The sequence below is a fragment of the Scyliorhinus torazame genome, chromosome 10, assembly GCF_047496885.1.
Source record: "Scyliorhinus torazame isolate Kashiwa2021f chromosome 10, sScyTor2.1, whole genome shotgun sequence".
Classification (NCBI taxonomy): Eukaryota; Metazoa; Chordata; class Chondrichthyes; order Carcharhiniformes; family Scyliorhinidae; genus Scyliorhinus; species Scyliorhinus torazame.
In genome coordinates this window covers 125,549,518-125,576,535 of record NC_092716.1, presented here as the reverse complement: position 1 = coordinate 125,576,535, position 27,018 = coordinate 125,549,518, and the positions used below count along the sequence as shown (strand labels likewise).

Genomic DNA, 27,018 nt, shown 5'->3' with positions numbered 1-27,018 from the left:
GTAATGCACAAATTCTATGTCTAAGCTACTTCTACAACTAACAGGCCTATACTTAACTTGGAACTGGCCCACCAGGTCAGGGAAACAAATGGCCTTTCGTTCGGGTTCTGAGCCTGCGGGATTCGAAGTTGGTACAGATTGGTAGCTAGGAACGCCTATCTCGTAGCGAGCGTTGAATGAAACTTACGAGTTCGATCTTTACTGCTCCGGTCACAGTCAATGTTGGTTCGCTGTTGCTTGGTGACCCGTGCAGGACGAAGAGCGCGAAGAGGTGGAGAGGAAGAGAAGAGAAGAGTGAAGAGCTGGAGAAGTAGTGAAGAGAGCGACTTGAACTTGGGACTCAAGTCTTATAGTCCCCAGGGGCTTCCCGCCTTTCGGGGCAGAACCTGTACCTGGTCCCAAGTGATTGGACTTTGTCCCAATCGCTTGGTTCGATTTTCTCCAATGCTGGAGCGGTTCCCTGATCGATGGGCGGTCTTGAGGTGGTCATTCACCTCCTTTTGTGTAGGCTCCTGCTAGCGCCGAAGAGTCTGGTTTTCCTTTGTGTGTGTAAATGTTGCTTATTGTTCCCGGGGATTGCTCATTTGTATGCAGATGGCTGTGTTTTGTTATGCTGATGGTTGCTGGTATCGATAGTGTCTGGCCTTTCCAGAGGTAAATACACAGCCAACCTGCAGCTGCTCGTTTGTGTCTTGTTGGCTGACTTTCCCATCAGCCTTTGCCGTTCGCCATTTTGAATCGGGAGTTGGCCATTTTAAGTGGCTACATTACCTGCATGTTCCCAAGTGCATCCAACTGCTGCTCCAATCGAACCACGTGGTCTGTGAGGACCTGCCAATGGTTACATTTCCTGCAGACGTGTAACCATTCTCGTGCTCATTGCACCTCTTGCGCCATCAGAGGATCCATACAGGTGAGTAACTGTTCAGGTGTGAAATTTCTGCCAAAATCATCATGGTGCTCGAAATCTCTGTTAAACGTTTACTGGGTGAACTGAGACAGCAGCTCTTTAAGTGATGTTTTATTCAGATGGGACAATGACAAGTTTAAATCGCCTCCTGATCTGCTGATCAAAGTCGCCTCTGTTTCACGGTCAGTTTGCCAAGCTTCAGGAAACTCCTGTCACTCCAGAAATATTTAGATTGGCTGTGAGAGACGACAATCAGAGAGAGTCCACCCACTCTGCCCATTCTCTCCTCTTCCTCTTTCACAGCTGCTTCACATCCTGTAGGGACTGCAAACCAAGTGAGGAGATGGTGAGTGAAGGAGCAGAATTTATAATAATTACATTGCACAATGTCCACACGAATGTTCAGGCAGTCTGACTATCCTGTGGGAATCAGGTGTGGAAATGCCCCTTATGCTGTGTGAGAAGCTGCAGCTGAGAGACCTGGTTACTCGCTGCTTTGTGCTGAGCTGTTTGATTGACTGTGTTGGATATTGAGTGTGTTTATTGGAAGCATTTCCCTTCTGATTTACAGCTGAGATTTGTTGATGGGTCATTACTGAATATGAGAAGGTGAGGTGTAATTATCTGGGAGGGGCAGAGACACATTTATTCAAATGTCTTTTAATGTTTTCTTTAAAGATTTTACCTGAAGGCCTCGGCCTTTCCTGAAAGCCTGGGCTTGGATTTGATATTTTTACCCGGTGCTGTGTGAGAGCTGAATTTGCGATGTGCAGTCTGAGTGAGAACCGTATCTAATTCCCAGGATAAACCTTCAGTCAGCGACACTGAAACAATATTTTCTTCAGCTTCCAGCACTTCCTGCCCAGATGGACAAAGACGAGAGTGGTCCTAAAGAAAGAGTGCTAAATTGGGGAAAGGCCAAGTATAATAAAATTCGGCAGGAGCTAGGGAATGTGGATTGGGAGCAGCTCTTTAAGGGTAAATCCACATTTGAAATGTGGGAGTCTTAAGGAACGGTTGATTAGAATGCAGGACAGACATGTCCCTGTGAAAATGAGGGATAGAAATGGCAAGATTAGGGAACCATGGATGACGGGTGGAATTGTGAGACTAGCTAAGATGAAAAAAGAAGCATACATAAGATCTAGGCGACTTAAATCTGATGAAGCTTTGGAGGAATATCGGGAAAGCAGGACAAATCTCAAACGTGCAATAAAGAGGGCTAAATGAAGGGTTTAGCACACAAGGGGCTGGTTTAGCACACTGGGCTAAATCGCTGGTTTTTAAAGGAGACCAAGGCAGGCCAACAGCACGGTTCAATTCCCGTACCAGCCTCCCCGAACAGGTGGCGGAATGTGGTGACTAGGGGCTTTTCACAGTAACTTCATTTGAAGCCTACTTGTGACAATAAGCGATTTTCATTTTCATAAAAGAGGTCAAAGAACAAGAACAAAGAACAAAGAAATGTACAGCACAGGAACAGGCCCTTCGGCCCTCCAAGCCCGTGCCGACCATACTGCCCGACTAAACTACAATCTTCTACACTTCCTGGGTCCGTATCCTTCTATTCCCATCCTATTCATATATTTGTCAAGATGCCCCTTGAATGTCCCTATCGTCCCTGCTTCCACTACCTCCTCCGGTAGTGAGTTCCAGGCGCCCACTACCCTCTGCGTAAAAAACTTGCCTCGTACATCTACTCTAAACTTTGCCCCTCTCACCTTAAACCTATGGCCCCTAGTAATTGACCCCTCTACCCTGGGGAAAAGCCTCTGACTATCCACTCTGTCTATGCCCCTCATAATTTTGTATACCTCTATCAGGTCGCCCCTCAACCTCCTTCGTTCCAGTGAGAACAAACCGAGTTTATTCAATCGCTCCTCATAGCTTATGCCCTCCATACCAGGCAACATTCTGGTAAATCTCTTCTGCACCCTCTCTAAAGCCTCCACATCCTTCTGGTAGTGTGGCGACCAGAATTGAACACTATACTCCAAGTGTGGCCTAACTAAGGTTCTATACAGCTGCAACATGACTTGCCAATTCTTATACTCAATGCCCCGGCCAATGAAGGCAAGCATGCCGTATGCCTTCTTGACTACCTTCTCCACCTGTGTTGCCCCTTTCAATGACCTGTGGACCTGTACTCCTAGATCTCTTTGACTTTCAATACTCTTGAGGGTTCTACCATTCACTGTATATTCCCTACCTGCATTAGCCCTTCCAAAATGCATTACCTCACATTTGTCCGGATTAAACTCCATCTGCCATCTCTCCGCCCAAGTCTCCAGACAATCTAAATCCTGCTGTATCCTCAGACAGTCCTCATCGCTATCCGCAATTTCACCAACCTTTGTGTCGTCTGCAAACTTACTAATCAGACCAGTTACATTTTCCTCCAAATCATTTATATATACTACAAAGAGCAAAGGTCCCAGCACTGATCCCTGTGGAACACCACTGGTCACAGCCCTCCAATGAGAAAAGCATCCCTCCATTGCTACCCTCTGCCTTCTATGGCCTAGCCAGTTCTGTATCCACCTTACCAGTTCACCCCTGATCCCGTGTGACTTCACCTTTTGTACTAGTCTACCATGAGGGACCTTGTCAAAGGTCATGAAATATCTTTGGCTAACAGGGTTAAGGAAAATCCCAAAGTCTTTTATTCGTATATAAGGAGCAAGAGGGTACTAGAGAAAGGATTGGCCCACTCAAAGACAAAAGAGGGAATTTATGTGTGGAGTCAGAGGAAATGGGTGAGATTCTTAATGAGTACTTTGCATCGGTATTCACCAAGGAGAGGGACAGGACGGATGTTGAGGCTAAGGACGGATGTTGAGGCTAGGGATGAATGTTTAAATACTCTAGGTTAAGTCGGCATAAGGAAGGGGGAAGTTTTGGGTATTCTAAAAGGCATTAAGGTGGACAAGTCCCCAGGTCCGGATGGGATCTATCACAGGTTACTGAGGGAAGTGAGGGAAGAAATAGCTGGGGCCTTAACAGATATCTTTGCAGCATCCTTGAGCACGGGTGATGTCCCGGAAGACTGGAGAATTGCTAATGTTGTCCCTTTGTTTAAGAAGGGTAGCAGGGATAATCCAGGGAATTATAGACCTGTGAGCTTGACATCAGTGGTAAGCAAACTGTTGGAGAAGATACTGAGGGATAGGATCTTTTCACATTTGGAAGAAAATAGATTATCAGTGATAGGCAGCATGGTTTTGTGCAGGGAAGGTCATGTCTTACAAACCTCATAGAATTCTTTGAGGAAGTGACAACGTTAATTGATGAGGGAAGGGCTGTTGATGTCATAGACATGGACTTCAGTAAGGCGTTTGATAAAGTTTCCCATGGCAGGTTGATGGAAAAAGTGAAGTCGTATGGGGTTCAGGGTGTACTATCTAGATGGATAAAGAACTGGCTGGGCAACAGGAGACAGAGCGTAGTGGTGGAAGGGAGTGTCTCAAAATGGAGAAAGGTGACTAGTGGTGTTCCACAGGGATTCGTGCTCGGACCACTGTTGTTTGTGATATACATAAATGATCTGGACGAAGGTATAGGTGGCCTGATTAGCAAGTTTGCAGATGATACTAAGGTTGGTGGAGTTGCAGATTGCGAGGAGGACTGTCAGAGAATACAGCAAAATATAAATAGATTGGAGAGTTGGGCAGAGAAATGGCAGATGGAGTTCAATCCAGGCAAATGCAAGGTGATGCATTTTGGAAGATCTACTTCAAGAGCTGAATATACTGTCAATGGAAGAGTCCTGGGGAAAATTGATGTACAGAGAGATCTGGGAGTTCAGGTCCATTGTACCCTGAAGGTGGCAATGCAGGTCGATAGCGTGGTCAAGAAGGCATACAGCATGCTTGTCTTCATCAGACGGGGTATTGAGTACAAGAGTCGGCAGGTCATGTTACAGTTGTATAGGACTTTGGTTAGGCCACATTTTGAATACTGCGTGCAGTTCTGGTCGCCACATTTCCAGAAGGATGTTGATGCTTTAGAGAGGGTGCAGAGGAGGTTCACCAGGATGTTGCTTGGTATGGAGGGTGCTAGCTATGAAGAAAGGTTGAGTAGATTAGGATTGTTTTTGTTGGAAAGACGGAGGTTGAGGGGGGACCTGATTGAGGTCTACAAAATTATGAGAGGTATGGACAGGGTGGATAGCAACAAGCTTTTTCCAAGAGTGGGGGTGTCAATTACAAGGGGTCACGATTTCAAGGTGAGAGGGGGAAAGCTTAAGGGAGATGTGCGTGGAAAGTGTTTTACGCAGAGGGTGGTGGGTGCCTGGAACGCTTTGCCAGCGGAGGTGCTGGAGGCGGGCACGATAGAGTCATTTAAGATGCATCTAGACAGATATATGAATGGGCGGGGAACAGAGGGAAGTAGATCCTTGGAAAATAGGTGACAGGTTTAGATAAAGGATCTGGATCGGCGCAGGCTGGTCAGGCCAAGTGCTGTAATTTTCTTTTTTCTTTGTTCAGATTGTTTCCTTCAAATAATTTGGGAAAATAGGTGGGGAAATTAGAAAATCTCCATTGAATTAACATTCCTCCTGAGTGGTTTTATATTTAACATATTCTCGAAGGGTAAAACTGGTCTTCGTCAGCACGACTCAAGCTCATCGTGAATTGACAGCCCGTTTTACACTCTGCCCGACCGATTTTACCATTGTCCTCACGGTGCCTGGGAAGATGGTGGGCTGGGCTGAGAAAGAAAGTAGCCACGTTGTCTGCTCCTGGTCACTATCCAGTGTCCCTGCTGGAAACAGAGGGTGTGACAGTCAAGTGAGGAAAAAGAAAGGTCTTGTATCTGAGCCCACATTGGGGAATAGCAGACTGACACTTAATGTGGAACAGTCTCTAACTGAAGAGTCAGCCCCTTCAGCAAAGGAGGAGAGGGAGTTGGAGGAAATCATGTTTCCTTTTCCTGTTTTACAGAAGGATTGCATCGTACTACACCAGAGAATACCGAGAGGATAGACTCCACAGATAGATCCTGACCATCACCCAAGGAACAACTGCACAACTGTGGGAAGACACCCAGTCCCTTCACAGCATTGCTCAACACAGAGACGGTTAGACCGTGAAACCATCATCTGGAAATCGGTCGGGTCAGGGGCACTTTGACATCTCATCAGATTTGAAACTGGTCAGTGGTGTGGAACCTTCCATCAGAACTAACCTTTCCGAAGGTTTAACTGTAGGTGATTGGTCAGGGTGAGGCTGGGAAGAAGTGTGAGTGAGCTCCAAGTGTGGTGAGAGCTCCAATCATTCATCGAGCCTCAGGAACCACCGACTCATTCCTGCAGGCGAGAGGCTGTTCCAGTGTGCGGAGGGCTGCACAGGCTCCCATGACCTCTTAACATGGAAGAGAAAATGTTCAAATGTGACGTGTGTGATCGAGCCTTCAAACGGTCTTCGACGCTTGTGAAGCACCAACACATTCATGCTGTGGAGAAACCATTCAAGTGTGATGTGTGCAACAAAGGGTTTGCAGAATCATGGGGCCTGGTGAATCACTGGCGCATTCACACTGGAGAAAAACCATTCACATGCAAGGTGTGCAACAAATCATTCTCAGACGTATCGAATCTCCATGCACATCAACGTATTCACACAGGGGAGAGACCATTCACATGTGAGTTTTGTAATAAAGCTTTTGTGACATCTTCGAACCTGCTGCTGCACCAGAGGATTCACACAGGAGAGAAACCATTCAGGTGTGAAGTGTGTAAGACAGCTTTCACTTACTGCTCTGAACTCGTGACGCACAGGAGGATTCACACAGGGGAGAAACCCTTCAATTGTGAGATGTGTGACAAATCTTTCACACGATCGTCAACCCTCCGCGCACACCAATGCATTCATACAGGAGAGAAACTATTCATGTGCAAGTTGTGCGACAAATCATTCTCGGACTCAGCAAACTTCCGCAGGCACGAACGCAGTCACAAGGATGAAAAGCTGATCAAGCGAGACCTGTGACAAATCATTTGCAGAATCATCAAATCTCCTGCTCCATCAGACTACACACACAGAGAAGTAACTATTTCAGTATCTGATTTATGATAAAGCTTCTGTGATGCCTTAGAACTTCTTCGGACACCAGAAATATCACACGGGAGAAGCCCGATTAGTGTGAGTTCTGTATAAAACCTTCGCACAGTTGTTGGACCTCCTGGAACATCAGTGAACCCACAAGGGAATCCGTATGAGTTCATGGAACCTTGATGTGAGCAGAACTCCAGCAGCTTGGAAGCCCTCAGCTGGAATATTATCAGGGCTAACAGACTTTGTTATTTATCATCTGTCTGATTGGTTTGTTGCAGCTCTCCCATTGATGGTAACTCACACTACCACAGGCACTGGGGGATAGACTGGACAATATCAGCTGTCACTGTGGTTGAGGAGTGTTGCTCTTTTTAACCTTAGTCTATTTGCTCTGTTTACGTCACCTTTGCTCATGAGTCGCCAGGTATCTTTATGATACCGCCACGTGGTTCAAGTTCAGGTTATGATTAATAATACAGCACACCGCTTAGTAAGGATTAAAACAACGGTCATTTATTATATACAAGCAATATTAATACCCTAATACTACTATTTATATAATAAACCTATCACTACTGGCCAATACTTAACTTAGGAAGAGCCCACCAGGTCAGGGAAACACATGGCTTGTCCAATCAGATCTGGCCCGCGGGATTCAAAAGGCTGCTACAGGTCGGTGGCTAGGTGTCTCTACCAGATAGCGATCGCTGGATTCAAACTTACTGCTGCCGGTGGCTGGTCTTGCGAAGGTCTCGAGCAGGCGAAGAGGAGAGAGAGAGAGATCTGAACTTGGACCTTCACTTTTATAGGGCCCAGGGGCTTCCCGCCTCCCGGGGCGGCCCTTGACCCTGAGTCCCAAGTGATTGGATTCTGTCCCCAATCTCTGGGGTCGATGTGTCCAATGGTGAGGCGATTCCTCGATCGGGGGGGTGGTCGCTCACCTGTCTTTGTTTCGGCCACTGCAGGCGCCGACAGGTCTGGCCCGGTATTCAATTGCTAATATGTTGCAATTGTTCCCGGGGATAGCCGATTTAACTGTGGATGTCTGAATAGATTGGCTGCAAACAGTCCTGAATGCAACTGTGAATACCTGGGTTGATGGGCTGTTGATAGCCCTGAGTATCGATCTGGGCTACCTTCCCAGATCCGAATATGCAAAACTGTCTGCAGCTGCCTGCTTGTGTCTTCTTGGCTGCTTTTCCCAGCAGTCTTTCGGGTTAGCCGTTTTAAACTGGGTTTTGGCCAGATTAATCGGAACGCACCATTTTACATGGCTACATTCCCGCCTTGTGATCCTAACGCGAAGTGTGAAGGATCACATAAATTTTGTCCTCTTCGTTTCCCGACTGGGGGGGGGCACCTCCCACATGGCCACTACTCTGACCCTAGCTATGCAAAAAAATTTACCTAAACAATTCTTGAGGGTGCTATGTCAGGCAGGGGCATGTGACTGGAAAAAAATAAACTGTGAACCTCTAATTTTACCTAGACAATTCTTCAAGTATTATACAATCTTATCTCTCTAAACATACAATAACAATTACAACATTTAATATATTCTTTCCTGGCTTGGCAGTCAAGCTCAGGATCATACATTTCCACACATTCTCTTTTTATTTACAGGAAAAACCGCCAGTGCATGTTTTATTATTCAGATGTCGCAGGGGTCTGGGGTCTGGTTGTAGCCGAATATCGGGGCTTGGATCCGATAGACCGGGGTTCGAGCGCGGTACGCTCTCCTTTTCCACTTGCGGAGGTGCATGGTCTGTACTGCACAACTGAGTATAGCCAATGCCAACAGTGCCTCAATGATGTACGATAGTTATGAACTTGGCACACCAGGATAATGCAGCGTGGTTGGTGACTGGGCCTCGGTACTACGGGGCAGTGAAGCGTTAACGGTAAAGGGGTTTGGAGTGATGGGGTCCGCGTTCCCGCGCAACCAAATGTCCACAAAGATGTTGAGCACGATGAAAGGAGTCCTCATGGCTGTCCTCTTTCTTTTCTTTTCCTGTTTTTGCTGGTTTTCTCTGGACTTGGAGCTTCTGGAGTTCTGTAAGACAAGCGTAGTGTGTGTAAATATTTTGGGTTAATATCTGGTGTGTTAGTGTGTCTGTCCTTCTTGGGGCCAATTAAACCTTTATAATTGGTCACAATATGTGACTCTCCCCCCATTTTTTTTCAAAACAAATGTTTGGACACGGCACACTTCCCAATGGTGGACCAGTGCTAAGTTTATCATCCAAATGTTCTAGGATGTAAATAGCATGTGGCAGCAACCCAAAGGTTGCCTAAATAAAATAAAACGGTTTTTGAAAGAAAAGTTTGAATGAGGTGCGTGTGGGCTGCGACGGGTACGATTTGGGTGGAGTCCCCGGGTAGGACGGCTACCAATACCGTATCTTTCCTACCCGAGCGTTTTTGACCAACGGGGGGTCAAGACAGGGCGGGTCTCACGCTGTTTCTCCACTGCCTGAGCGACCAAAGAACGGACAAAAATGTAGTCATCATGGTGGGGTTACTGTTCTGATTCTACCATCAAATCAGAAGAGTAGTTACGATCGGGTGTCTGAGGCAAGTCCTCAGAGGTATCGGCCGAATGGGCGTGTGGCGGTGGGTGTCAGTGGGAAAAGTTAAAAGTTCAGGTGAATGGGTGTGGGGCGATGAGAACATTCTCCTGTCGGACAAACAATATTTAACAAACAGACAGACAACATAAAACATTTAATAAACAGACAGACAACGTAAAACATTCTGCAGGTTCCATCAGGAAGGACAACACTTTTCACCAAGTGTCTCCTTTAAATCATCATGTGGACACCTCAGTTCTCGGTTGCGAACAGGGTCGCAAAAGGGTTGGCGGAGTCAGGCCCAAGGTCGTCACCGTCTCCCGGGTGCCAAACTCTGGAGTGGATCAGGGCGGAAAGGGCTGCGTGGTGTGAGTTGGGATCGTCCTCGTCGTTGCGGACGAGTCTGCAGGAGTTGTCGCGGTGCCAATGAGTGGTGTTGAGTTGGGTGGGGACAAAGTCGGGGTCGTCCGTGTAGTTCGGTGGTCGGTGGTGGGGTTTATTTAAGTAGGTGATGAGGAAGGGGTCACTGGAGTCGAGGTCGGAGTTGCTGGGTGTGGGACCAGGATGGTAGGGAGGCGTGCTGTGGCTGTCGTCAGAGTCACAGTCGCTGTCTGTGCTGCTGCAGTCTGTGGGCGTTCCGGGGCGGAGCGTAAAGTTTGTGGGTGGAGTCGGTGGCGAGTCCGTGTCTGGGCTGGACGTGGAAGGGGTGGGAGTGGTCACGTTGGATGTGGGCGGGGTTTGGTCAGCTGCGTCAAGCATGACGTGGTGGGAGTGGTTTGACTGTGCTCCATAAACCTTGAGCTGGTTTATGTGAAACCATGCAGTCTTATCATTTTGGTATTTAATTTTATATACCGACGGGCTTATTTTGTCCGTAATTGAATAGGGACCCGAGTATTTTGGAGACAGAAACGTGCTGGGGTTGTACACAGACAACATTAGGGATCAGGGATAGTCAGCATGGCTTTGTGAAGGGTAGGTCATGCCTCACAAACCTTATTGAGTTCTTTGAGAAGGTGACTGAACAGGTAGACGAGGGTAGAGCAGTTGATGTGGTATATATGGATTTCAGCAAAGCGTTTGATAAGGTTCCCCACGGTAGGCTATTGCAAAAAATACGGAGGCTGGGGATTGAGGGTGATTTAGAGATGTGGATCAGAAATTGGCTAGCTGAAAGAAGACAGAGGGTGGTGGTTGATGGGAAATGTTCAGAATGGAGTACAGTCACAAGTGGAGTACCACAAGGATCTGTTCTGGGGCCGTTGCTGTTTGTCATTTTTATCAATGACCTAGAGGAAGGCGCAGAAGGGTGGGTGAGTAAATTTGCAGACGATACTAAAGTCGGTGGTGTTGTCGATAGTGTGGAAGGATGTAGCAGATTACAGAGGGATATAGATAAGCTGCAGAGCTGGGCCGAGAGGTGGCAAATGGAGTTTAATGTAGAGAAGTGTGAGGTGATTCACTTTGGAAGGAATAACAGGAATGCGGAATATTTGGCTAATGGTAAAGTTCTTGAAAGTGTGGATGAGCAGAGGGATCTAGGTGTCCATGTACATAGATCCCTGAAAGTTGCCACCCAGGTTGATAGGGTTGTGAAGAAGGCCTATGGAGTGTTGGCCTTTATTGGTAGAGGGATTGAGTTCCGGAGTCGGGAGGTCATGTTGCAGCTGTACAGAACTCTGGTACGGCCGCATTTGGAGTATTGCGTACAGTTCTGGTCACCGCATTATAGGAAGGACGTGGAGGCTTTGGAGCGGGTGCAGAGGAGATTTACCAGGATGTTGCCTGGTATGGAGGGAAAATCTTATGAGGAAAGGCTGATGGACTTGAGGTTGTTTTCGTTGGAGAGAAGAAGGTTAAGAGGAGACTTAATAGAGGCATACAAAATGATCAGGGGGTTGGATAGGGTGGACAGTGAGAGCCTTCTCCCGCGGATGGATATGGCTGGCACGAGTGGACATAACTTTAAACTGAGGGGTAATAGATATAGGACAGAGGTCAGAGGTAGGTTCTTTACGCAAAGAGTAGTGAGGCCGTGGAATGCCCTACCTGCTACAGTGGTGAACTCGCCAACATTGAGGGCATTTAAAAGTTTATTGGATAAACATATGGATGATAATGGCATAGTGTAGGTTGGATGGCTTTTGTTTCGGTGCAACATCGTGGGCTTTCTATGTTCTATGTTCTATTACTTGCTGTCCTATGTTGTACTCCGTGGCATGTACTGCCTTAGCAAAACAGGCCTTGCTCTGTTTTCTTTTAGTGCCCAATTTAACAGCGGCTGCTAGCTGAGCCGTTTTTATATTTGCAAGTAGTTGTTCCACGGCCTTCTCGTAGGTGAGGGCCGTGACTTCGGGGCTGGCTAGGTCTAAACCTAGCAAGTATTCTGTCCCTTTCATGGGGCGTCCGGTCATGAGAGTGTGTGGGGTGAAACCTGTGGAGGTGGAAACAGTGTTACGTAAAAACATCAGCGCAAAGGGGAGGACCGAATTCCAAGTGGTGTTGTTTTGCTGGACCATTTTTCTAAGGGTGGTTTTTAGGGTCCGATTCATGCGCCCCACGATACCACTCGACTGAGGGTGGTACGCAATGTGAAATTTTTGGGTTATGCCAAATATCGTGAGGACGTTCTGCATGACCCGTCCCGTAAAGTGAGAACCTTGGTCCGATTCAATACTGCGGGGGAGTCCCCATCTTGTAAAGATGTGGTGGGTTAGGATTTTGGCGGTGGTTTTCGCGGTGTTGGTGCGGGCTGGAAATGCTTCCACCCACTTTGTAAAAGTGTCAATGACCACCAGAACATATTTATAGCCATTCCTGCAAGGGGGCAATGGACCTATAAAATCGATCTGGAGGTTAGTCCAGGGGTCGTTAACGGGTCGGGTGTGGCTGAGATGTGCCTTTTTGGCATACCTATCTGGGTTGTTTTGCACGCAGATGAGGCAATTTTTGATGTAATGGGATACATCCTCTTTAAGATTTGGCCACCAACAAAGCTGCTTGAGGTGGGCTGCGGTGGGTTCTATTCTCTGGTGTCCATGGCCGTCATGGAATAGACAGATCATCTGATTCCTATCTTGTACAGGAACCACGTAAAGGCTGTCTTTTAGCACCACACCATCATGTGTGATTATGGTATTCTGGAACCTCTCGTATGAGGCTGGAAACTTCCCTTTCACAATCTCAGTGAGAGCACTATCCTGCTTCTGGGCCGCTACTAGATCCTCGATCCTAGTCTGCGCGACCTGAACTGCACTCACTGGGGCGCTCCCGGGGGGCTTCCAAAAGTACCCATGCCTGGATCCTGCCTTAGCCAGCGCGTCGGCTTTTACATTTCCAGGGGGGGAAGAACGATGGTGGCTGCGGACTTTTATAATGCCAAAAGTCCTGTTCTTGGCCTTTTCCAGAATATGGCAGAGTAATGGGGCTGAGGGGAGGGGTTTTCCATCCGCGGAAACAAATCCTCTTGTTTCCCAGAGGGGCAGAAATTCGGTGAGGCTGTTGCAGACGTACAGACTGTCTGAATATATGTCTGCTGGGCTGGGGAAGGAATCTGGGTGGTCTACAATGTAGGCGATGGCCGCAAGCTCTGCAGCCTGCGCGCCTAAGTGTCCGGGCAATTTTAATGCGATTTCTTCGAGGGCGCGTCCCTGCGCGTCCTCCACATAAATCCCACAACCTGTTATGCGTTGCCCATCCAGGATTGTGGAAGATCCATCCACATAAATCCTGATGGGGTCACACGTGTCCGGGTAAGGGGGGTTCTGAGATGGGGTGGCTAGTTTTCTGGGGGGTGTTCTGGCTATAAAGGGGCCTGTATTATGGTGGGGTGAGATGATTTCACACTCATGGGGGGTTCCGGGGTACTGTAGATTGTCCGCTAAGTATGTGTGAGTCTTTGTCCGTTTTACTGTGATGTCCCGTCCTTGTAAGAGAAGGGTCCACCTAGCAGCGCTGATATGGCTGCCGATACCGTCTTTAAGTCGTCCGTCCAGTAAAAGTTGTGTGGGGGTGTGTTCGGTCAAGATGATGGTGGGGTTCAGTCCGGTAATGTAGGAAAAGTACTGGACTGCCCAGAAAACTGCGAGCAGGTGCCTCTCACAGGCTGAAAATCCCTGCTCCACAGCATCTAAAATTCGTGAGGCATAAGCCACGGGTCTTAGCTGGTCGTGCCGTTCCTGCAGGAGCACGGCTGAAAGGGTGCGGTCTGTGGTCGCTACCTCTATGGCGAAAGGGGAAAGCGGGTCGGGAACTTCTAGTGCGGGGGCGGCTATGAGTGCCTGTTTTAGTGATTCCACAGCCTCCGTATGCTGCGGAAGCCACTCCCAGGGAGCTCCTTTCTTTAGGAGGTCTGAGAGGGGCGCTGCCTTGCTGGCGAAACCGTCAATGTGGTTTCGGCAGTAGCCAACCAATCCTAAAAGCGACCGGAGGGCTGACACATATTGGGGAAGGGGCAATTTAGCGGTCGAGTCAATTCTTTTGTGCTCAATCTCGCGTTTGCCGTGTGTGATGATAGTACCCAAATATATCACCTTTTCTTCCAATATTTGGGCCTTTTTGGGGTTTACTTTACAGCCAATAAGAACATAAGAAAATAAGAACTAGGAGCAGGAGTAGGCCATCTGGCCCCTCGAGCCTGCTCCGCCATTCAATGAGATCATGGCTGATCTTTTGTGGACTCAGCTCCACTTTCCGGCCCGAACACCATAACCCTTAATCCCTTTATTCTTCAAAAAACTATCTATCTTTATCTTAAAAACATTTAATGAAGGAGCCTCTACTGCTTCACTGGGCAAGGAATTCCATAGATTCACAACCCTTTGGGTGAAGAAGTTCCTCCTAAACTCAGTCCTAAATCTACTTCCCCTTATTTTGAGGCTATGCCCCCTAGTTCTGCTTTCACCCGCCAGTGGAAACAACCTGCCCGCATCGATCCTATCGATTCCCTTCATAATTTTATATGTTTCTATAAGATCCCCCCTCATCCTTCTAAATTCCAACAAGTACAGTCCCAGTCTACTCAACCTCTCCTCGTAATCCAACCCCTTCAGCTCTGGGATTAACCTAGTGAATCTCCTCTGCACACCCTCCAGTGCCAGTACGTCCTTTCTCAAGTAAGGAGACCAAAACTGAACACACTACTCCAGGTGTGGCCTCACTAACACCTTATACAATTGCAGCATAACCTCCCTAGTCTTAAACTCCATCCCTCTAGCAATGAAGGACAAAATTCCATTTGCCTTCTTAATCACCTGTTGCACCTGAAAACCAACTTTCTGTGACTCATGCACGAGCACACCCAGGTCTCTCTGCACAGCAGCATGTTTTAATATTTTATCATTTAAATAATAATCCCTTTTGCCGTTATTCTTAGCAAAATGGATAACCTCACATTTGCCAACATTGTATTCCATCTGCCAGACCCTAGCCCATTCACTTAGCCTGTCCAAATCCCTCTGCAGACTTCCAGTATCCTCTGCACTTTTTGCTTTACCACTCATCTTAGTGTCGTCTGCAAACTTGGACACATTGCCCTTGGTCCCCAACTCCAAATCATCTATGTAAATTGTGAACAGTTGTGGGCCCAACACTGATCCCTGAGGGACACCACTAGCTACTGATTGCCAACCAGAGAAACACCCATTAATCCCCACTCTTTGCTTTCTATTAATTAACCAATCCTCTATCCATGCTCCTACTTTCCCCTTAATGCCATGCATCTTTATCTTATGCAACAACCTTTTGTGTGGCACCTTGTCAAAGGCTTTCTGGAAATCCAAATATACCACATCCATTGGCTCCCCGTTATCTACCGCACTGTTAATGTCCTCAAAAAATTCCACTAAATTAGTTAGGCACGACCTGCCCTTTATGAACCCATGCTGCGTCTGTCCAATGGGACAATTTCCATCCAGATGCCTCGCTATTTCTTCCTTGATGATAGATTCCAGCATCTTCCCTACTACCAAAGTTAAGCTCACTGGCCTATAATTACCCACTTTCTGCCTACCTCCTTTTTTAAACAGTGGTGTCACGTTTGCTAATTTCCAATCCGCCGGGACCACCCCAGAGTCTAGTGAATTTTGGTAAATTACCACTAGTGCATTTGCAATTTCCCTAGCCATCTCTTTTAGCACTCTGGGATGCATTCCATCAGGGCCAGGAGACTTGTCTACCTTTAGCCCCATTAGCTTGCCCATCACTACCTCCTTGGTGATATCAATCCTCTCAAGGTCCTCACCTGTCATAGCCTCATTTCCATCAGTCACTGGCATGTTATTTGTGTCTTCCACTGTGAAGACCGACCCAAAAAACCTGTTCAGTTCCTCAGCCATTTCCTCATCTCCCATTATTAAATCTCCCTTCTCATCCTCTAAAGGACCAATATTTACCTTAGCCACTCTTTTTTGTTTTATGTATTTGTAGAATCTTTTACTATCTGTTTTTATATTCTGAGCAAGTTTACTCTCATAATCTATCTTACTCTTCTTTATAGCTTTTTTAGTAGCTTTCTGTTGCCCCCTAAAGATTTCCCAGTCCTCTAGTCTCCCACTGATCTTTGCTACTTTGTATGTTTTTTCCTTCAATTTGATACTCTCCCTTATTTCCTTAGATATCCACGGTCGATTTTCCCTCTTTTTACCGTCCTTCCTTTTTGTTGGTATAAACCTTTGCTGGGCACTGTGAAAAATCACTTGGAAGGTTCTCCACTGTTCCTCAACTGTTTCACCATAAAGTCTTTGCTCCCAGTCTACCTTAGCTAGTTCTTCTCTCATCCCATTGTAATCTCCTTTGTTTAAGCACAAAACACTAGTGCTTGATTTTACCTTCTCACCCTCCATCTGTATTTTAAATTCCACCATATTGTGATCGCTCCTTCCGAGAGGATCCCTAACTATGAGATCCTGAATCAATCCTGTCTCATTACACAGGACCAGATCTAGGACCGCTTGTTCCCTCGTAGGTTCCATTACATACTGTTCGAGGAAACTATCGCGGATACATTCTATAAACTGCTCCTCAAGGCTGCCTTGACCGACCTGGTTAAACCAATCAACATGTAGATTAAAATCCCCCATGATAACTGCTGTACCATTTCTACATGCATCTGTTATTTCTTTGTTTATAGCCTGCCCCACCATAATGTTACTATTTGGTGGCCTATAGATTACTCCTATCAGTGACTTTTTCGCCTTACTATTCCTGATTTCCACCCAAATGGATTCAACCTTATCCTCCATAGCACCGATGTCATCCCTTACTGTTGCCCGGATGTCATCCTTAAATAACAGAGCTACACCACCTCCCTTACCATCCACTCTGTCCTTCCGAAAAGTTTGATACCCTCGGATATTTAACTCCCAGTCGTGACCATCCTTTAACCATGTTTCAGTAATGACCACTAAATCATAGTCATTCACGATGATTTGCGCCATCAACTCATTTACCTTATTCCGAATACTACGAGCATTCAGGTAAAGTACACTTATGTTGGCTTTTTTTACCTCTGTTCTTAATCTTAACACCTCGATCAGTAACCTCTCCTAAGTTATATTTCAAGAACAAAGAACAAAGAAATGTACAGCACAGGAACAGGCCCTTCGGCCCTCCAAGCCCGTGCCGACCATACTGCCCGACTAAACTACAATCTTCTACACTTCCTGGGTCCGTATCCTTCTATTCCCATCCTATTCATATATTTGTCAAGATGCCCCTTAAATGTCCCTATCGTCCCTGCTTCCACTACCTCCTCCGGTAGCGAGTTCCAGGCACCCACTACCCTCTGCGTAAAAAACTTGCCTCGTACATCTACTCTAAACCTTGCCCCTCTCACCTTAAACCTATGCCCCCTAGTAATTGACCCCTCTATCCTGGGGAAAAGCCTCTGACTATCCACTCTGTCTATGCCCCTCATAATTTTGTATACCTCTATCAGGTCGCCCCTCAACCTCCTTCGTTCCAGTGAGAACAAACCGAGTTTATTCAATCGCTCCTCATAGCTTATGCCCTCCATACCAGGCAACATTCTGGTAAATCTCTTCTGCACCCTCTCTAAAGCCTCCACATCCTTCTGGTAGTGTGGCGACCAGAATTGAACACTATACTCCAAGTGTGGCCTAACTAAGGTTCTATACAGCTGCAACATGACTTGCCAATTCTTATACTCAATGCCCCGGCCAATGAAGGCAAGCATGCCGTATGCCTTCTTGACTACCTTCTCCACCTGTGTTGCCCCTTTCAATGACCTGTGGACCTGTACTCCTAGATCTCTTTGACTTTCAATACGCTTGAGGGTTCTACCATTCACTGTATATTCCCTAACTGCATTAGACCTTCCAAAATGCATTACCTCACATTTGTCCGGATTAAACTCCATCTGCCATCTCTCCGCCCAAGTCTCCAGACAATCTAAATCCTGCTGTATCCTCAGACAGTCCTCATCGCTATCCGCAATTCCACCAACCTTTGTGTCGTCTGCAAACTTACTAATCAGACCAGTTACATTTTCCTCCAAATCATTTATATATACTACAAACAGCAAAGGTCCCAACACTGATCCCTGTGGAACACCACTGGTCACAGCCCTCCAATTAGAAAAGAATCCCTCCATTGCTACCCTCTGCCTTCTATGGCCTAGCCAGTTCTGTAATTTCTGTACAGAAATACAGTTCTGTATTTCCTCTTAACCTTTCTCCTAATTTTCCTTGTCGTCGAACCCACATCTTCCTGTAACAACCTGCCGCATCGCTTACCATTAATGTTTTCACTTCCCGTTTTATTTCTTTTAGTATTCCTGGTCCTATTCACTGAGCTCCCCTCAGTCACTGTACCTTGTACTGTCGCCCTTTTTGATTTTTGACTATGGCTTCTCTGCCTTACACTTTCCCCCTTACTGCCTTTTATTTCTGTCCCTGTTTTACTATCTTCCAACTTCCTGCAATGGAGTGTAATAACTCCAGGAGTTCGGACAGAAGCTCAATGTGCTCTTCCTTTGTGTCTGTCTGCAGTAGTAGATCGTCTACATACTGTACCAGACATTCGGGGCGAGAAAATTTTGCAATCCATTTGCCAGCTGTCGGTGGAAAATGGAGGGGGAGTTGTGGAAGCCTTGTGGCAGGCATGTCCACGTGTACTGCTGAGCTCGGAAAGTGAAGGCAAATTTGTACTGGCGCACCTTTGCCAATGGAATGGACCAGAACCCATTACTGACGTCCAAAACCGTGAAATATCGGGCATGGAGTCCCTGTTTGAGCATGGTCTCGGGACTTGTTGCAACGGTGGGGGCTGCTGCGGGGGTGACTTTATTGAGTTCCCGATAATCAATGGTTAAACGCTATGATCCGTCGGGTTTCCTTACTGGCGAAATCGGGGCATTATTAGTTGAGGCTACCGATCTTAGGACGCCCTGCTCTAATAAGCTTTCTATGACCTTTAGGATTTCTCCCGCTGCTTCTAGGGGAAATCCGTACTGTTTTTGGGGTCTAGGGTCCGGTCCGGTTATCTGTACGGAACCGGTCATCCGACCACAGTCGTGTTTGTGGGTTGCAAATGCTGCCCTGTTCTTTTGCAGGACTGCCCTAACCTGTCGGTCCGTGCTGAGTGTGGTGGGGTTGAACCAAAACTCGCCTACTGCGGTAATTTTGTTCATGTAATCCCCTATAGTGAGCGTTGCGGGGGCTCTAGCGGATTTCGCCATCTTCCAGACACACTGGTTGACTGATCGAAAGAGAGGTGGTGTGAGTTCATAAAATCGATCCCTAAAATGTGCTCTGCTGTTGGGGGCAGGTCGACTTACACTACGGGGTGCTTTGTGGTCATATTTCCGATCTGGATGGGTACAGGGGTCGTGATATGCCCCTGTTGTGAGTGGCCTGTGAAGCCGCTGAGGGTGATAGTGGATGTGGTGGGCCACTTGTCCTTACCAAGGGTGGAGGAATTTAAGGTTGTGCGGGACCCTCCTGTGTCCCAGAGAAGCTCGATCGGCTGTCCCCTGACCTTTGCTGCGACTACGGGTCGTCCTGACCTATCCCAAAGGGTATCGCAGACTCAGCTGGGGGAGCCTATATACCGTCATGCCGTTCCGGTCGCGTCTGTCTGATCGGACTGGGCGCTAACGCTATGTATGGGCTCTGCCTTTTTCTTATTGGGAGTGCCTGTTTGTTGGGCTCTCTGTGGTTTCTTAGGGCCATTGCATTCTTTAGCCAAATGTCCCAAGTGTAGCACTCTTGTGGTTTGGGATTGTGGAGAGTGGTTCTTACTGCTTGCACGTCTGCGGCGGCTTGGTTTTCCTCGGGGGTTCTAGTGGCTGATTTGCCGTGAGCCGCTTGTTCCCAAACAATCTCTTGACCACCCACTTCTCATTATGAGCCTCCTCTGAGGGGTCATAATTGCTACAGGCATTCTGTCCTGCTTCCGTGGCATAGGAGACAAGGGTGCGGGTCCACTTGGCCATATTGTCTGGGGACAAATGGGCACGATCTACGTTGCCGAAAACAGCTTAAAAATGAATCCACAAGCGAATGAATCCACAATGAATCCTGCGAACGCTGTGGGGTGTTCAGACTTTTTCTGTCTGCATTTATTCAGACCGTCTATGGGGTCGCCCCGGTTGTACCCGATCGCATCCAGGATCGCGGTATGCATTTCTGCAAGGGTGCCTCCTACATTCTGTGGGTCGGGAAGGGCTGCTGCGACCGATGGGTCTAAGCTGAGGACCGTGAGCTTTACCTGCTCTTTCTCATCCAGGCCGTACATGGTCGCCTGGTGTTTGACGGTGTGGGTCTGAAGCGGGGAGGAATGGTGTGATTTTGGCACACGCGTCCCGTAATTGGGTCACTGTGAGGGGAGTGGAATATAAGACTTCCGCCTCATCTGCTGTGGCGGTGCGGTGGGTTGTTACAGGGTTCATGGGAGCCTGTATTATCTGTTGTGTTGGGGGGTGGGGGTGATTTCTTCCTTTGGGGTTTTCCCTGCGCACATGCTCCCTGAACATATCTCTGCGCTGTCTCTTGCAATTCTTCCCAATCAGGGCCGTCATCCTGTTCTAAACTTTCCCCAAAGGTTTCTTGAAATCCCTTTTGGACAGAAAGCAGTGTTTTCAAGTCTGCAACCTGCTTTCGGCACTTTGCATGGTCTAAAGTACTCTGCCTTTGTTCCGTTGTTGTGGCGTGGAGTGCTCTCAAGGCTGCCTTGAGATCACTGCATTGTTTCTGGAGCTTCTCTAACTGGTTTTCTGTTTCTTTCTTTATCTTTCTTTACCAGGACTGCACGCTGCAGGTCCTGATAAGCCTTCTCATATTGTGACTGGAAACTACTCAAGTGCGCCAGACAAGATTGGTGACCCCGTTTGGCGTCAGCCACCTCTTCGTCTTTGCTGCTAATTTCCCTTTTAACTCCAGGTTCTCTTTCTCAATTTCGCATACATCGATTTTACTCATCCGATGTATGCCTTCTATTTCCTTGCGGAGCGTCCTGACGACCTCCTCTGTGCCTCACAATTGTGCCAGACAGGACACAATTGCCATCGGCTTGCGCGCTTTTGCTAAACTCTTTCTGTGGATCTCACTCAGGTTCTCCCACCAAGTATGCCCTATACTTCCAGGACCTGAGTCGTCGTTATTGCAGAAATCCTTCCAAAAGGGCCATCCTTTGCCCTGCAGAATTTGCGGATTTCCACTTCCCAAACGGGACACTGTCCTGCTCCTACGCTGCTGACTGGTGCGACAGCAAAATCTTCGGGGTTCATGAGGCGCTGCATCACTTGCATTGCCTGCATGGCTCTCTCTTATCTGCTCGGTACGTTCGAATTTGGAACGGGGGGCTAAGGTGGTGTGGTAGATGCGGGTACGGCTTGCGCTAATTTCCGAAATACCAACTGGCGATAGTTTTGATGCAACAAAAAATCTATCAGTTTTGCCTTATAACCCTGTTAGTTACGCATGCATATACACACTTCCGAATTGTGAATTATTAACCAGAACCGCTTGAACACTTGTGGTTTTTTTTTTTTGTTTGTTTCCGATTGGATTCTAATTCAAAATGTTGGGGTTCTCCCGGAGTGGTTTTCCACTTCTAAGTCGGGTCCCGTCAGGATGTCGCCAATTATGTTGCTCTTTTTAACCTTAGTCTATTTGCTCTGTTTACGTCACCTTTGCTCATGAGTCGCCAGGTATCTTTATGATACCGCCACGTGGTTCAAGTTCAGGTTATGATTAATAATACAGCACACCACTTAGTAAGGATTAAAACAACGGTCATTTATTATATACAACAAGCAATATTAATACCCTAATACTACTATTTATATAATAAACCTATCACTACTGGCCAATACTTAACTTAGGAAGAGCCCACCAGGTCAAGGAAACGAATGGCTTGTCCAATCAGATCTGGCCCGCGGGATTCAAAAGGCTGCTACAGGTCGGTGGCTAGGTGTCTCTACCAGATAGCGATCGCTGGATTCAAACTTACTGCTGCCGGTGGCTGGTCTTGCGAAGGTCTCGAGCAGGCGAAGAGGAGAGAGAGAGAGATCTGAACTTGGACCTTCACTTTTATAGGGCCCAGGGGCTTCCCGCCTCCCGGGGCGGCCCTTGACCCTGAGTCCCAAGTGATTGGATTCTGTCCCCAATCTCTGGGGTCGATGTGTCCAATGGTGAGGCGATTCCTCGATCGGGGGGTGGTCGCTCACCTGTCTTTGTTTCGACCACTGCAGGCGCCGACAGGTCTGGCCCGGTATTCAATTGCTAATATGTTGCAATTGTTCCCGGGGATAGCCGATTTAACTGTGGATGTCTGAATAGATTGGCTGCAAACTGCCCTGAATGCAACTGTGAATACCTGGGTTGATGGGCTGTTGATAGCCCTGAGTATCGATCTGGGCTGCCTTCCCAGAGCCGAATATGCAAAACTGTCTGCAGCTGCCTGCTTGTGTCTTCTTGGCTGCTTTTCCCAGCAGTCTTTCGGGTTAGCCGTTTTAAACTGGGTTTTGGCCAGATTAATCGGAACGCAGTCATTTTACATGGCTACAGGAGTTATTCGAAATGTCCTTTCCAGTCTTAACAGACGACATTGTCATCCTGAAAAAGAAAAACACCATCCTGTGAACAAAGAGTATTTTGTCTATTTGACCTCAGTCTGTAGATTGGCCCTGGTGACTTCAATAAAGATTCTCATATCATGATGATCAGATCTCTTGGAATCGCAGAAGAGGCCCTTCGACCCATCGAGCCCTACCGACAAGTAAAAAATACCTGAATTGCCGACCTAATCCCATTGACCAGCACTTGGCCCATAGCTATGACGTATCAAGTGCTCATCCAGGTACTTTTTAAAGGATGTGTGGCAACCCATCTCTCCCACCCTCCCAGGCAGTGCATTTGTAGCCATCTGGGATGGCCACGTCCCGATTACAAAGTGGACACTTGCAAAGAATGCAGGGAAAATTGGACAATACTAAGAAACAAGCAGGTGCAAGCTCTGTCTGTTTATTAGAACCTTAAACTCTCAGACAGGACAGAAACTGCCAAGCAATCTACATACTCATGAGCCATCTCCAGGGACAAAAGGGAAACATTTAGACACAATGTTAAGGCAGACTCCCTGGTGCCAGAAGAGACTAAGACAAAGCAAACCAACGGTCACCTAGGACACGCCCAGCGATCAGGGAACCACCCCTCTATTGGAGGAAGATCGATACGACTGATTGGGAAAGACCCAATTAATTGAGGCCAAGTTCATGGCCCGCTCAAAAGCGCGCAAAGCCCTTTTTAGTATAAAAGGTATTCCCCAAGAGAGAATCTTTCTCCTTTGGCTTTGGCTCTCAGAGACCAGAGAGAGACCAGCCTAGCAGCTGCATCAGACCAAGTAAGTTCCAAGTCAACGCACGCTACGAGATAGACGCTCCTAGTTACTACCCTGTAAACAGCTCAACCCAGCAGCCTCAGAACCGAGCAACGGCCATTGTTCCTCTGACTGAGTGGGCACCCGAAGCTAAGTATAGGCTTTAGTAATAGTGGTAGTTTAGTTTGTAGAGTTTATGCATGAGTAGATTTGACTGTGTAAATAAAGGAGCATTGCTTTTGAGCTTACTAACTGGTGTATCGAGTCATTGATCAGTATCCGGTTCTGAGCCTTGTGGCGGTGTCGAAAGATACCTGCCGACTCTTGAGCAAACGCAATTAAACAGAGCCAAATTAAGAGCCAACCAAAGAGAGCAACACATTCCAGACCATCACCACCCTCTGGGTAAAAAGGTTTTTCCTCACATCCTCCCTAAACCTCCTGCCCCTCACCTTGAACTTGTGTCCCCCTCCTGACTGACCCTTCAACCAAGGGGAGCAGCTGCTCCCTATCCATGCCCCTCATTAGCTTGTACACCTATATCAGGCAGCCCCTCAGTCCACTCTGCTTCAGCGAAAACAACCCAAGCTACCCAGTTTCTCTTCATAACTTAAATGTTCCATCCCAGGCAACATCCCGGTAAATCGCCTCTGCATCCGCTCCAGTGCAATCAAATCCTTCCCACAATGTTGCCATCCGAATGCACACAGTACATTCTGTGTACATTTGGCCTCACCAAAGTTCTATCCACCCAACATGACCTCCCTGCTTTTGTAATCTTTGCCTTGATTGATGTGTCCCATATGCATTTTTCACCACCCTATTAACCTGCCCTCCCGCCTTCAGAGATCGGTGGACAAACATGCCGCGGTCCCTTTGTTCCTCGGAACTTCCCAGTGTCATGCTGTGCATTGAATACCTCCTTGTCAAATTTCTCCTTTCAAATTGTATCACCTCACACTTTTCAGTGTTAAATTTCATCTGCCACTTATCCGCCCATTTGACCATCCCATCTATATCTTCCTGTAACCCAAGACACTCAACCTCACTGTTAACCACCTGGCCAATCTTTGTGCCATCCACAAACTTATTGATCCTACCCCACACATAGTCATCCATGTTGTTTATAGAAATGACAAATAACAGGGGACCCAGCACAGATCCCTGTGGTACACCACTGGACACTGGCTTCAAGTCACAAAAGCAGCTGTCTGTCATCATCCTCTGTATCCTACAAAGCCAATTTTGAATTCACCTTATCAAATTACCCTGTATCCCATATGCATTGCCTTCTTTACAAGTCTCCCATGTGCGTCCTTGTCAAATGTTGTGCTGAAATCCATACAAACTACATCAACTGCACTCATCTAGGTCTCTGGCACTGAGCCTGGCTCTGTGACTCAGAAGGGCAGGCGGGAGAATAGAAAAGCAATAGTGATAGGAGACTCAATGGTTAGGGGAACGGATAGGAGATTCTGTGGTCACGAACGAGACTCCCGAAGTTTTGTTGCTTCCCGAGTGCCAGGGTCAGAGATGTCTCAGATCGAGTCTACAGGATTCTTAAGGGGGAGGGGGAGCAACCAGAAGTCGTGGTGCACATTGGCACCAACGAAATAGTTAAGAAAAGGGATGAGGATCTAAAAAGTGATTTTAGGGAGTTAGCTTGGAAGCTAAAGAGCAGAACCAGCAGAGCAGTGATCTCAGGATTGCTACCGGTGCCATGCGCAAGTGAGGCAAGGAACAGAGAGTGAGTGCAGCTGAACACGTGGCTGCAGGGCTGGTGCAGGAGGGAAGGCTTCAGATATGTGGATCATTCAGATACCTTCAGGGGAAGGTGGGACCTGTACACGAAGGACGGGTTGCACCTAAACTGGAGGGGCACCAATATAGTGGGTGGGAGGTTTGCTAGAGCTCTTCGGGAGGGTTTAAACTAGTTTGGCAGGGGGGTGGGAACCAGTGCTATGGATCAGATGATAGGATAGCTGTTGAACAGGCAGAAATAGTATGCAGCGAGTCTGAGAGGAAGGATAGACAGTTGATATGGCAAAGTTGCACTCAGTGGAATGGGTTAAAGTGTGTCTGTTTCAATGCAAGGAGTGTCAGGAATAAGGGAGATGAACTTAGAGCATGGATCAGTACTTGGAACTATGATGTTGTGGCCATGACGGAGACATGGATTTCACAGGGGCAGGAATAGTTGTTAGATGTTCCAGGGTTCAGATGTTTTAAGAAGAATAGGGAGGGAGTCAGAAACAAGAAAGGAGCAGTCACTTTATTGGTTTTTTTTTATAGAACCCCCCAATAGTAGCAGAGAGATGGAGGAACAGATTGGGCGGCAGGTCTTGGAAAGGTGCAGAAGTAACGAGTTGTTGTCATGGGTGACTTCAACTTCCCTAATATTGACTGGAACCTCCTGACTGCAATGGTTTGGATGGAGCAGATTTTGTCAGGTGTGTACAGGAAGGATTCCTGACTCAATATGTAGATAGGTTGACTAGGGGGGAGGCCATATTGGACCTGGTGCTCGGCAACAAACCAGACCAGGTGTCCGATGTCTTGGTGGGAGAGCATTTCGGTGACAGTGGCCACAACTCCTTGACCTTTACCATGACTATTCATGGAGAGGGCTAGGAACAGGCAGTATGGGATGGTATTTAATTGGGGGAGGGGAAATTATACTGCTATTAGACAGGAGCTGAGGAGCATAAAGTGGGAACAGTTATTCTTGGGGAAATGCACAACAGTAATGCGGGGGTTGTTTAAGGAGCACTTGTTGCGAGTGCTGGATGGTTTTGTCCCACTGAGATGAGGAAGGAATGGTAAGGTGAAGGAGCCTTGGATGACAAGAGAAGTGGAGCTTCTAGTCAAGAGGAAGAAACTTCGGTAAGGTTGAGGAAGCACGGATCTGGCACGGCTTTAGAGGGTTACAAGGTAGTCAGGAAGGAACTCAAAAATGGACTGAGGAGAGCTAGAAGGGGGCACGAAAAAACCCTGGCGGGAAGGATTAGGGAAAACCCCAAGGCGTTCTACATTTATGCGAGAAATAAGAGGAGTTAAGAGTGAGAGTAAGGCCAATCAGGGATAGTGGAGGGAACTTGTGCCTTGAGAACGGTAGCATTGTGGATAGCACAATTGCTTCACAGCTCCAGGGTCCCAGGTTCAATTCCGGCTTGGGTCACTGTCTGTGCGGAGTCTGCACATCCTCCCCGTCTGTGCGTGGGTTTCCTCCGGGTGCTCCGGTTTCCTCCCGCAGCCCAAAGATGTGCAGGTTAGGTGGATTGGCCATGATAAATTGCCCTTAGTGTCCAAAATTTCCCTTAGTGTTGGGTGGGGTTACTGGGTTATGGGGATAGGGTGAGGTGTTGACCTTGGGTAGGGTGCTCTTTCCAGGAGCCGGTGCAGACTCGACGGGCCGAATGGCCTCCTTCTGCACTGTAAATTCTATGATAATTCTATGATAGAGTCTGAAGAGATGGGGGGGGGGCCCTAAATGAATATTTTGCTTCAGTATTCACTGGAGAGAGGGACCTTGTTGCTCATGAGAACAGCGTGAACCAGGTTAATAGACTCGAACAGGTTGATATTCAGAAGGAGGATGTGCTGGAAATTGTAAAAAACAGGATAGATAAGTCCCCATGGCCTG

General features: G+C 47.5%; 2 protein-coding genes across 3 annotated transcripts in view; both read left to right on the top strand.

Annotated features, from left to right (window-relative positions):
- The window catches only part of LOC140430247 (uncharacterized), a 153,734-nt gene that overhangs the window by 79,245 nt on the left and 47,471 nt on the right, over window positions 1-27,018 (top strand). The gene's annotated exons all lie outside the window — the stretch shown is intronic.
- On the top strand, window positions 1,194-8,445 carry LOC140430908 (uncharacterized). 2 transcript variants are annotated; one of them, XM_072518704.1, is made up of 2 exons: window positions 1,194-1,256; window positions 5,854-8,445. In XM_072518704.1, the coding sequence occupies exon 2, from the start codon at window positions 6,280-6,282 to the stop codon at window positions 6,898-6,900; it is 621 nt and encodes a 206-aa protein (XP_072374805.1). In that variant the 5' UTR covers window positions 1,194-1,256; window positions 5,854-6,279; the 3' UTR covers window positions 6,901-8,445. The 2 variants fall into 2 exon arrangements, with proteins under 2 accessions (XP_072374805.1, XP_072374806.1); XM_072518705.1 differs by lacking the exon at window positions 1,194-1,256 and adding an exon at window positions 1,421-1,519.

Coding starts and splice junctions, on each gene's coding strand:
- LOC140430908 (XM_072518704.1), top strand. CDS start 6,280: ATGGAAGAGAAAATGTTCAAATGTGACGTGTGTGATCGAGCCTTCAAA.